At 44.1% G+C, this 12,854-nt stretch overlaps 1 protein-coding gene across 2 annotated transcripts in view; it reads right to left on the bottom strand.

Moving 5' to 3' along the window:
- LGR4 (leucine rich repeat containing G protein-coupled receptor 4) overlaps positions 1-5,995 on the bottom strand; it is a 107,066-nt gene extending 101,071 nt beyond the window's left edge. The window contains exon 1 of one of the 2 annotated variants that reach the window (XM_021083233.2): positions 5,284-5,995. In XM_021083233.2, the coding sequence (XP_020938892.1) occupies positions 5,284-5,468 (185 nt within the window). In that variant the 5' untranslated portion in view covers positions 5,469-5,995. The remainder of the gene's footprint in view (positions 1-5,283) is intronic. The other variant, XM_085011616.1, reaches the window with a different exon arrangement.
- Positions 5,996-12,854: the final 6,859 nt, after the last annotated feature.

Raw genomic sequence — 12,854 nt, 5'->3', positions numbered from 1 at the left:
AGACCACACCCAGAGCATTGTTGCCTTGTGAGACAGTGTGTTCCTCATTCAACAATGCATTCCAGTCCAGTTGGACAACTGGAGAAGTCTCCTGGGTGGGGGAGAGAGGTTTCAGGCTGGAGACACCTAGGACTTCACTTAACACAACAGAGAAGATTGGACAAATGTATTAAAAAAAAACAAACATCACATGACATAGAAAGAAAACTCTTGGCAGTAAAAGCTGTTTACTTCCTCGTTCTCAGGTGAAGAATCCAAGGCTCTAAAGGGGTAAGTATGTTGCCACCTCAAGTTCACTTGTGTGATTTATTGACAGATCTGGAAACCAGCAATCCATATTCCCAGCAGAATGCTCTTTCCTCTCTTGCACTGAAAGAAAACCCAGGAGCTCCCAATGTGGCACAACGGGATCAGCAGTGTCTTGGGAGAGCTGGGGTGTGGGTTTGATCCCCGGCCCAAAACAGTGGGTTAAGGATCTGGCGTTGCCACAGCTGCAGCTTGGTTCGAGGCTGTGGCTCAGATCTGACCCCTGGCCCATGGGCTCCATATGCTGAGGGGCAGCCAAAAAAGAAAAGAAAAGAAAAGAAAAAACTAAAAAGAACCCATCAATTCCCTAGTTTGGACAATAAATGAATTAACTTGGCCTTGTTTAGAACAAAGTTCATTTGTATGTAATACATTTCTAGAAAGACACAGAATAAGCTAACACTGAAATTTTCAGACCATAATTCAGACATCAAAATATCAAAACTCAGGTGTTCCCTGGTGGCTTAGTAGTTAAAGATCTGGTGTTGTCACTGTTAGAGCTCAGGTCACTGACGTAGCTGGGGCTCGATCCCTGGCCTAGGAACTTCTGTACGCCATGGGAGTGGCCAAAAGGAAAAAAAAAAACCCAAAACTTGACCACCAACACTTTGCTGTATAGCAGAAATTGGCACATTGTAAATCAACTATACTTTCCTTTTTTAAAATTAATTTTAAAAATTTTGACCATCAAAAAAGGTACAAATATTTAGCCACTGATTACTGACCTGCCAGGAAATACAACTGACATTGGAGAAAATATAAGAAAATACTTTCAAATAATACTAATAAAAGAAAGGTGCTTGGGGTCTCGAGGAAAAAAAAAGTACACCTTAGGGAAGAGTCTGAGATGATGCTTCTCAAAGAAGGAAAAGCAACCGATTATTTTTAAAAATGCTTCAAAGCCCCTCAGGTAACCATCAATTCTATATGTAAAGCTTGATAACCTGCCCGTGGACAGGATACGCTTACTGTGAAGGCTGCAGAGATTATGACTAATTATATGGAAGTGAGGGCGTTGAGTAACTTTTTGTACAGTATCCAAATTACTGAAACAGAGTGATTTTCTTTTCCAAGTGTGAAGCCATACCAACAGGAAACAAGCCGGCCTATTCTACCCCAGCAAAGCGCTTTAGCTAGTCATGCATTCTGTAACAAGTCTCCATGGCAAATTTCCTAACACACACTTCGAAAACACAAAGAACTCCTCCTCCAAGTGAGTGGCAATAAATAGGCTTGTGCAACTTCAGCTAGAAGGATATTCAGCTCCTTTTGGGATCTTCTCATGAGAGTGGCTGAACACTATACTATATAGGGTCACCTTGCCATACTAAAACTGTGTAAGAATTATAAAATCATAGAATGTCTGGAAGCTGCAAGCAGCCTTAAATATAATCTAGAAAATCCAAGGACTTCATATTTTTCAAATGAAGAAACTGTCGAGCAAAAAAAAAAAAAAAAAAAAAAAAAAGGTACAATGACTCACCCAAGGCCACGTAATTACTTAGTGTCATGGTTAGGACTACGATCAAGGGCTCAGATCCACCACCCTCTCCACAAAGCCACAGAAAGAGCCTACCCTAAAACTATGCACTATCGGAGCTTCCCTTGTGGTGCAGCAGGTTAAGGATCCAGCACTATCTCTGCAACACCTCAGGTTCAATCTCCAGCCCAGTGCAGTGGGTTAAGGATCCAGCATTGCCACAGCTGTGGTGTAGGTTGCAGCTGAGGCTGGGATTTAATCCCTGGCCTGGGAACTTCCATAGGCCACGAGGGCGACCAAAAAAAACCAAAACAAAACAACTAAGCACCATACACAAGCTAGGATGTGGAAATTTATGCTCCCAGTCTACAGGTCTTAAATTTTGTGGCAGTAACACACAAACTGGAGGACACACATTCAGTCTTCTCCCCACCACCATTATGACTTCATCTTTCTCTCCCAATCAAGAAGCTTATATCACAGGTGATTAAAAAGGGCCTCATTAGCTCTAAGAGAAGAATAACTTTTAATCCTTTTGATTAAAAATACACTTTGGAATTTTAATACTAGTCAGAGCACTTCCTTTAAAACACCTCAGGGTGAATTGTGATAAGCCAGTGCATTGGGACACAGGAGCAGGAACTACTGTTGCAAAATATAAATAATCACTACAGGTGCAGCAAATGGTGTGAATACAGGAATCCCAGCAACAATACTGAGGATTACATCTGACTCTGCCCCCAGACTCGGATAAAGCAGCTTTCAGCAGGAAATAGACACTGTTAGACTGAACAAGTTCCAACGAGCCTAAAGGAGAAGAAGCAGGTATCCTCTCTCTGGGGCCTTCTCAGATCTGGACAAAAGGCTAAATGCTGAGAATGCTGAGTTTGGCAATCCTGCGTGGGAATGAGGTCTGAATTCCAAGCCCTGATTCTGCCCCTCGGTGTGGCCTGAAGTCCTTATTTATTCACTGCAACATTTTAAAGTGCTTCCTATGCATCGGGTTCTGCGGACTCCAGATTGAGTCAAATAAAATCCCTGCTCTGTCAAGTCTCCAACGTGGGATGCATACACCCCTGGGTGAGGTGAAGGTAGGACACCACTGAGGAATGACACGAAAATACAAGAACTTTGATTAATAAATACAGTCTCATCTTTCTGACTTCTATTTTTGTGACTGTCGTTTTCTGTATAATTAAACAGACCTTGGTGTACATGCTCTAGAAGTTAGGACTAGGTGGATCAAAGTTTGGCAGGTAAGGATCTAGTCCCTTGGTGTGTAACCATGGCTCACTAAAGCTGTGATGGGACACCAAGTCAGAAGCACTTGGAAAGAGATCTTGGGTGATCCCCAGGTGTCCTATAAGATAAGACTTTTGAGATCAGTGGTTTCCCAAAGTGCAAATACACTGCCCTTGAAATGCCATTTACAGGGGCCTGTCACATAACATACTTTCAAGGGTGAAATGAAGAAGATTCAGATGAAATAAGGAGTTATCAGGATGAACAATTCCTCTATAGGTCACAAAGGGAAGAAGAGAATATAACACATTTGCCCACCATCACGGCCCAAAGTGCTATGATGATGCCAGTTTAGGCAATCTGATCTGGATTGGTGCCAATTACTTTTCTGTTTCCCAGGCCATGAACAGTTGCTTTTGTAAGGCTCAACGTTGAGAACACGGCATTTCACTACCTTTCATGAATTCTAAAGAAAGATGTCTGATGCTCTATAGCAAAGGGTGTGCTCTCATAAAAATGTGATATTTCTTAGTGGTTTTTAGGTACTAATGTAAAACAGCCCTTTTCCTTATAGGGCAAGTCTAGTCATTAAAATTCAAGGAATCTGCTAAACAAGGTCTTTACAACTGGTCAAAACAGTAAAATTACACTTTTCTCTTAGAGGCTTGAAAGAGGTTTCAGGGAAATGCACCTCTCCTGCATGGATTCCCTAAAAGTTTGAAGAGGTCTTGGAGGAAAAAAAAAAGTCCCATCCCCTCTACCCAGTCTTCTTTCCCTCACTTCACCCCACTCCCACGCAAATTTCCCATGTAATATACCTTTGTGGGCAAATTCACTGAAAAGTTAACGTTTTTCCAGTGGAAATGTTAAATATCACCATACTGAAGGAAAATGACTTCAAATACATAACTAACACCTGAGGCAAGGGGGGGGGAAGAGGGGGTGGGGGGTGCTGGTGGCCAAAGACAGGTTCCACAGCAACTGGCCACAACATTTGAAAAAATGACAACAACAAAAACCCCATTGGCAGAGGACAAGCAGAAAACTGCCCACCACCCACCTGGAAACAGCAACTGCTGTGGCCTGCACCAAAAGGATTTCTTCACAGGGTCTGTTACTTCTTTACAACTGCCTAATTCTAAAAGGTACCTCTCAGATGCTACCAGGGAAAAGGAAATTCTCTTCACCCCAAGGCCTCTCTGAATCCCTTCCTCTCTCAAACACTTCTTTCAATGCCCTTGATTTAATCTGGCCACACAACACAAGGGAGAACAGGGGCATACACCAGACCCTGGACTTAATTATTCTTTCTCTGTTGGTGCCATGTGCCAACACCACGTCCTACACCTATTTCAGATTCTTTTTTCTGAAGCAAGTATCTAAAGCTCTCTGTCGCTGTTTGCGGAGAGGGGTTTTGGAAGTCAGGACCATTTAAGTGACGTTCCCAACCTCAGGCAGCTCAAAAGAAAAGTTCCTATAGTTAAGGAACTGCAGGAAACTGCTGTCTACCTTTTGAGGTGGGCAGAGTTTATGCTCCGGGACTTTCATTTTCTTCCAACATCCTGTACTTCAGGTCAGCCTTCCTTCTTTAAAAGGCCTTGTTGGATAAGAGTATTTCACCCAGAGAAACCTGCAATTTCCCCTCCGTCTCCCTTGTTTTCACCCGGCTCTCCTGCGCGCTCCAGAACCCTGAGCTTTGCTGGTGAGTCCAGAGTGAAACTGGACAGAGGTGCCAGGCAGGTGGCTCTCCTTGGACAGGACCAAATGGCAAGGTGATTCGCCCTGACCACCATACAGGTGTTTCTTTTCCCCACATGCTGGAACCCAGGAGGCTCCAGGTGCTTCCCACGAAACGTGCCTCGGTCTCAGACTCGGGCCAAGTTCTAGGCGTCCTCACCCCCGCCGCCTGCAAAGCTCTTGCCAGCTGAGCAGAGAGGCCCGGTGAGAAGAGAAGGTCGCGTGAAAAGGCTGCCAGGGGCAAGCGTTTCCAGATTCCTCCTTCCTCCTTGGCCCCAGATGCACTCGGGGGGTGGGGATGATCGTACTCGACAAGTATGGGGAGAAGAGCTACTTGGGTCTCGGACCCGGGCTGGCAAAGCTTGGAATGTCTGCGGTGCCTGAGAGGGTGCCAAGGAGGTGACGGCGCCCGCTCTCCTCCGGACACCGGAGGGTGAGGTGAGATCGGCCACTGGCTCCGCCCCCGGCGCCCCCCCACCCCGAACCCCCTCCCCAGCGTCCCAGCCGCCCGCACTCACAGCGCTTGGGTGAAGGCGCTGAGCCCCTCGGGCACGGCCGTCAGCCCCTTCCCGGAGCAATCTACCCGACGGTCGCCGTCGCAGCTGCAGGGCGCCGAGCAGAGAGAGGGCGCCGCGCCGCTGGGCTCGGCCGAGCAGCGCAGCCCTAGGGCGAGGAAGCAGAGCAGCCCCAGCGGGCCCGGCATTGCTGCGGCCGCCTCCCGCGTCGGCCTCTCCCGCGGCGCCGCTCGCTCGGCGCGTCTCCGACGCCCTCCGACGCCCCCCGCCGCCCCGGGCGGCAGGCCTGCGGGCTGGGCCGGGGGCTCTGCGCTCTCCGCAGTCGCGCGGGCTCGGCCCCTTCAACAGTCCGCGGCAGCAGCGAAGGGACGCGGCGCTCCGGAGTTTCTCCCTTCCCGCTGCTCCATGGAAGCGCAGAGGCAGTCCCGCTCCTCCGGCGGCTCAGGCCAGCCGGCTCGGCCGGGCGCAGCTGCGGGGGCCGCGCTCTGCCATCGCACCCGCCTCCCGGTCCCAGGCCTCACGCCGCAGCCGCTCTTCAAGGTTGCGGAGCGCAGCCTTCAGCCATGCCGGCCCCTCGCCCCAGCCCCCGCCCGGCTCTCGCACAAACACCCGGGCAGTTTCTCGCTCTCTCGCGGCCGCGGCACAATCTCCTCCCGTCCTTTTTCCTTTCTAGGGTTGCACGCACGGGTTCCCAAGCCCCCAGCCACTGGGTTATGCAAATCACTTAGGTACATGCAAAACTAACCCCTCTCCCGGAGCGCCATTGGCCGGGGGAGGTCTCGAGCTTATTACTATGCAGGGAGGGGAGCCGCCATTGGCCGAGAGTGAGACCAGAGGGGCGTGTTTATCGGGCGTGAGTGACAAGGTGGTAGTGGTGGTGGTGGTTCAAGACAAAAAATCCCTGACTTGGCTCAATTTGCGTGGCAGGTTGTGGGTTGAAGGTAGAAGGATTTAAAGACACTGAATCTGGTTTTTCCTCCCCTCCCTCCCCCGTCTTCTTCCCTCTGCAGAAATCGGATCTCCTAAATTGGATGACTTGAAAAGTAGAGCTTGCCTCCAGCATTCAGTTAAATTTCAAATGACTCCACTCTTCCAAACGGCAGCGAGGACTTTGGGAGCTGTGCAAATGGAAAAAAGATTTTGAGGAGGGAGAAGGTTTCTCTTAATCTGACATAAATATTTGGGTTTTAGCTATATGCTAAATTAAAAGAGTGTAACCTCACTAGCCTTTCTCTTCACCCAATATCTTTATACCATCTTGATGTGCACTCGGTGACTATGTCTTAGCAATTAACTGTCCATGGTACAGAGTTTTGGTGACCGCAACTCAGACTGCTTTCTCGTCTACTTTAAAATCCCAGAACACAGGAACACAGGGTTAAAGAAGGTAATGTTTCTGAACACTGCACAATTTCTCCAGACAACAAAATATTTGAGTGCTAGGTAACTACCCTTGAGAAACCAGCAGCAACCTTGGTGTTAGGCAATTATCAGCATTCCTTCCTCTTTTGGACTTCTAGGGCTTAATAGATCCTACATTATTACTATCATTGTTTGTACCAAATATTGCTTTATGGGTCCCTCTTTTCTTGCTTTTTACTATGCCTTTAGGTCGTTTTACTTTATTTTGAAGTCATTTTCCATGAATGGTTTAAGGCAGGCAGGGTTAAAAATGTCACTGTCGTGGGTTAATTACTATGCCATGTAGGTAAAGAATTACTTACTTGAAAATTACTTTCTCTCCATTAAAGAAAATGGAATCAAGTCGATGCAGACTGTAAAAGTTTAAAATGAAAGTTTTCCATTATCTTTACATTTGGGAGTTTATCTTTAAAAATAATGCCAGAGAGTTCCCGTCGTGGCTCAGTGGTTAACAAACCCAGCTAGTATCCATGAGGATCCCTGGCCTTGCTCAGTGGGTTAAGGATCTGGAGTTGCTGTGAGCTGTGGTGTAGGTCGCCAATGCGGCTTGGATCCCGTGTTGCTATGGTGTAGGCCAGAAGCTACAGCTCTGATTAGATCCCTATCCTGGGAACTTCCACATGCCACGGGTGTGGCCCTAAAAAGACAAAAAATAAAATAAAAAACTACAAATAAAAATAATGCCCAGTTGGGCATATGACTAGCATACAATAAATTTGCATGCTAAAAGAGTCAATACATACAGATATGCCTTGACTTCAAATTTTAGAAATGACCTATTTCCTCTAATTGAAGATCTGAAAGAGAACTTAAAGGTAGATGGACAACCTTCTGGTTTTATAGATAAGAAATCTGAAGCTTGCAGATACTGTGCTCTGTCCAAGATCATCACAGAACAGCTCCTAGACTCCTGGTTCCTTGTATATTGCCCTTGGAGCCTTCACTCCATTGGCTTCCATTGTCTAAATCATTTCCATTATTTTCTAGTGACACTCAAGAGCAAGTGAAGTGAGGAGAAAATTGCTAATTTTCTTTTTTTAAAACTTATTTTTTTTTCCACTGTACAGCATGGGGACCAAGTTACACATACACGCATATATAATTTTTCCTCTCGTTGTGTTGCGATGTAAGTATCTAGACATATTGTCTTTTTGCTATTTCTTTGGGCCACCTCCGCGGCATATGGAGGTTCCCAGGCTAGGGGTCTAATTGGAGCTGTAGCCCCCGGCCTACGCCAGAGCTACAGCAACGCAGGATCCGAGCCGCGTCTGCAACCTACACCACAGCTCACGGCAACGCCGGATCGTTAACCCACTGAGCAAGGGCAGGGACCGAACCCGCAACCTCATGGTTCCTAGTCGGATTCGTTAACCACTGCGCCACGACGGGAACGCCCCTAAAAACTTATTTTTATAGGTGGATTGGGAAATGTCTCTGCTAGTCATGCCCCTCCAAAGAAATGTCCACTTCTAAATTTCCTGGGATAGTTTTGAAGCTTGTTTGATTCTTTTAACACCTCTCATTAATAACAACACTGAAAGGTGACAGAATTTCTCTTGCCAAGACATCACTATCTTCTGCTAGGGTTTTTTGTTTTTGTTTGTTGTTGTTTTTGCTTTTAGGTCTGCAGGCACAGCATATGAAAGTTCCCAGGTTAGGGGTCAAATCTGAGCTGCAGCTGCCAGCCTGTACCACAGCTACAGCAACACCAGATGCTGAGCCATATCAGTGACCTACACTGCTGCTTGCAGCAATGATGGATCCTTAACCCACTGAGCAAGGCCAGGGATCAAACCCTCATCCTCATGGATACTAGTCAGGTTCTAAACCAACTGAGCCACAACAGGAACTTCTGCTGGTTTTTTATATAACAATTATATGTTATACTGATTGATTGTACTTTAACCAAATAACTCATTTCCTTTCTTTTAAAGTCATTGTTTTTCAACTTTAGTAAGCCTAAGAATCACATGCAAAGCTCGACTGAAATTGTGGAGTGACTTATTAGGCCTGGAGGGAGCCTTGAAATCAGTATTTTGATGCATGTCAGGGGAAAGTGATACAAGTGGTCCTTGAACCACATTTCAGGAATTTTATTCTTTACTTTCAAGGAATAAAATCTTAGGACTGCCACCTTAGGTGAAAAGAGAGAAATGGATTTATGAGAAAGGAGAGATGTAGATTTTATTGGATGATAAATTCCTGTTATCTATCAGATGAAGAAAGTAAAGAAGGAGGATTCAAATTTGCAGCTTGTCCAAGACAAAATATTGGGAACAAAGGACTTAGGTAGAGAAAAAAAGAGGTAAGATATGTTAACATGTCAGTATTTCTTATGGTTACTACATAATATATGCTTTGCTTTAAAGATAAACTGGCCAATTAGTCACTTTTGGGATAAGATACCCCAAGAGAGAAAAATAAAAATTATTTTTAAACCTTGATTTTTCAGATACTATCCCAGACAACTAAAGAAAAACAATCAGCTCTAACACAACCCATAAGGACCCTCAAATCAGGATGAACCAAAATTTGACGGCAAGCAAAAAATAAACTTAATGGTGACTCTGCCTCCAGACTGGTTTTTCTTTCTAGTTTTCCATGGCCACAGATGAGCCATGAAATGTGTAGCATCTGCAGGCTGGATCAGAGGAAGCAGAGCCTGGCTACAGCACCTCTGCATTGCAGGGTGCTTTTGGCAAAGAAGGAGGCACCCCCTCCCGGGAATGCTCACCTTGGGGCTTTTGTGCAAAGGGCACAGGGCATGTTGACTCACTGACAAGCTGGACTTTGGTCCCACTCACCCCCTTACCCAGACATGCTTGTAAATACAGAGCCCATGCAAGTGTATGCAGAGGCCAGACCTGCAAGTACTCCATTGAGGAAACCACTGGGAGATTGTGGGGGTTCTCTGGCAGTGCTCCAGTAACTGGATTAAAGTCCTCAAACATACAGAACTTCACTTTCTGTAAAATATTGCTAACTTACAAAAAGAACAAAAATCTGAATTCATACCAATCAGCTTAAGAAATAGGATATTGTGTTCCTACCATGGCACAATGAGTTAAGAATCCAACTGCAGGAGCTTGGGTTGCTATGGACCTATGGGTTCAATCCCCCGCTGGCGCAGGGGTTAAAGGATCTGGTGTTGTGGCTCAAATTCCAACCCCAGCCCTGGAACTTCCATATGCTGTGGATGCAGCCATAAAATTAAAAAAAAAAAAAAAAAAAAGAAAAAAGAAATAGGATGTTGCAATGTAGTTGAAGTTCCCTTTGTACCCCTCGACAATCATATTCCCTCCTTCTTTCTCTCCCTGGGAAATGAGCCCCTTCCTAAATTTCATATGCCCATGCATATTTTCATGTTTTTTGTATGTGTGCATCCCTAAATAATATAGCATTGATTTGTATATATAAAGAATATCATTCTGTACTCTTCTGCAACTTGGTTTTTTTCAGTCTGTGAGCTTTAACCATGTTCATGAAATATGTGCTATTGTTAATTCATTTTCATTACTAGAGTATTCTCTTTAAAGAATATACCCAGTATTTATTTACCCATTAGTGTTATTATTAAATTTTTTTTCGAACAATGATACCATGAGTATTCTTGTACAAGTCTCCTTGTTCATATATGCAAGAGATTCTCTAAAAAGTATTTCCTTTATACGTGTGTGTGTGTGTGTGTGTGTGTGTGTGTCTGTCTGTCTGTCTGTCTGTCTGTCTGTCTCTAGGGGTAGAATTGCCAGGTCATAGATTATGTGCATTCACCATTACTGGATGTCAAATTGCTTTCAAAAGTGATTTTACTTATTTATGCTTCCTTCAGCAGAGAGTAAGAAACACTATAACTCTACTCACTACCAATACCAATACTGAGACTGAAATATTTGTGAATATGATGCATATGAAATGAAACCTAAGTGAAACTTAAATTTTATTTCCCCTGATTACAACTACATCTTCTCATGTCTTCATTGGGGATTTGCTGTGCTCTTCTATGCATTGCTATTCACTTCCTCTGCCTGTTTGTTTTCTATTGGGTTATTCATATTTGTTTTTCTTGTTTAGGGCCATATAGTAAATATTTGGGGCTTTGTGGACCATGTCATCTCTGTCATAACTGTTCAATTCTGCCATTATAGCATGAAAGCAAATATAAATGATACATAAACAAGTGTTCCACTTTTTTGGCAAAAACAACATGTCAGACTAGTTCTGGCCCGTGGGCCATATAATTTCCCAGCCCTGTTTTATAGGTGCTAATCCCTTTTGAATTCTAATTATTTTTGAAAACAATTTGTAGGATTACGTAAAATTCAGGACACACCTCAGAGGTAACCATCTTTTCTTGTACGTTGACATGAAGCACTTTCAATCTTCTGGTCTCATGGTGAGTTCATGCTGAAGATTACATTGCAAGATGAGCCCCAAAGAGCCCATTACAAGCTTAAACTTGCCCCTATTTCTAGAATAAATGAAGCCAAATTTGTCCTGGGCATGTAGGCTTCATCATAACTTCCATCCCAGGAGTTCCCATTGTAGTTCAGCAGGTTAAGAACCTGACTAGTATCAATGAGGATGAGGATTTGATCCCTGGCCTTGATCAGTGGGTTCAGGATCCAGTGTTGCTGCAAGCTGCAACATATTTTGTAGATGTGGCTCGGATCTGGCATAGCTGTGGCTGTGGTGTAGGCCATCAGCTGCAGCTCTGATTCGCCCCTTAGCCTGGGAACTTCCATATGCTGCAGGTGCAGCCCTAAAAAGGAAAACAAAACAAAAAACAAAGGCACCCCAAATATTTAACCTGATAAAATCACATGACCTGTGAAAAATAGCTATTGACTTTATGAAAGCTTTTGTGCCCAACCCACCATCTGATGTTAGAAGCTGATTAAAATATAAATGTATCTCTACATAACATACATATTTTATATGGGTATTTATATATACACATACATACATAGAGATTTCAAAATATAATAGATTCAGGGGATGAAGAAAGAATATTGAGTCTAATCCCTATCCATCAGGCATCTGATATCTATCTACTCTAAGAACTGAGTCCTCAAGATAAATGCTATCATTTCTATGTTCTGCTGCCTCTACATTTGCATCTGGGGCTTTGGGCTGGAGGAGCTACCAACCTGAGCCCCAGTCTTAAGTAAGTGCTTCCACTGGCTTGCCTTTTTCTTCTGAGTCTCAATGTTTCTACAGTGGTCCTGTTTTGCACAAGATGTAGCATTTATATGTTAGGGATAATTTAAAATAACAATGGCGATTTTGAAGCCCCCCCCCCAAATAACCATATAAACTTGTTGAAAATTTTAAAATATCTTTTCAGCTACACAGGTGGCTCAATTTGAGCTTCTTGGCCCTCTTTCATCTGCCACCTGTGCAGAACTGATGGAGCTTTGGGATGTGAACACTGGCAGTGAGGCTCCCAGTGTGACTGACTGAAAGCCATTCTTAAAGCAAGCACTTTTCAAAACATTACCAAAAATTTTCTCAGTTTCCTGACCTGGCCGAATGTCCTGCAGTCAGATATCCTTTTCAGTACCTCTGAAGACCCATACTGACCCCAAACTTCAAAACATTAGGATAAATACCACAAATGTTTCATAATATTCTTAATACATATTCCTAAGCCTTTCTAAATCTGGTTTCCCTTTTCCCAACTTTCCATTTCAAATCTAACCCCAACAGAGAATGAGACTCAAGGGAATAACCTCTGGATTACAGAAACTCATGTGGATCTCAAGGTCTGAGTGCATAAACTACTGGTGAGAAACAGAATGAGGCAAAATATTAAACAGGCATTAAAGCAATCAGAGGTGATAATAGAAAAGTAAGGATAGAAAAATCACAATAGAAAACTGGGAAGATTATCACCTAGTCATGCTGAGAATTTGTTGGGGCCAAACTATTATTAACACAGATTTCAGTCATAATATTTGGTTCCTTTTCACTCTCAGAATTCCAGACAGAACTTCAAAAGTTTTAGAAAGACCTTAGCATAAGACAATTATTTCAAAGAACTACAGGCAAAAATCTGTGCATTCCACCCAAAAACATGTACAGAAAACCAGCACTTGGGGTGGGTGTTGGGGGTGGGGTTGAAGGTAGTTCTGAAATATGTGCTAAGAAATCTA

The sequence above is a fragment of the Sus scrofa genome, chromosome 2 (genome assembly GCF_054392235.1).
Source record: "Sus scrofa isolate SSC_HxYL_T2T_F1_AM1 chromosome 2, Sscrofa_HxYL_maternal_Yorkshire_Landrace_v2.0, whole genome shotgun sequence".
In the NCBI taxonomy this organism is placed as follows: Eukaryota; Metazoa; Chordata; class Mammalia; order Artiodactyla; family Suidae; genus Sus; species Sus scrofa.
This window is presented reverse-complemented; position numbering and strand designations above follow the sequence as displayed.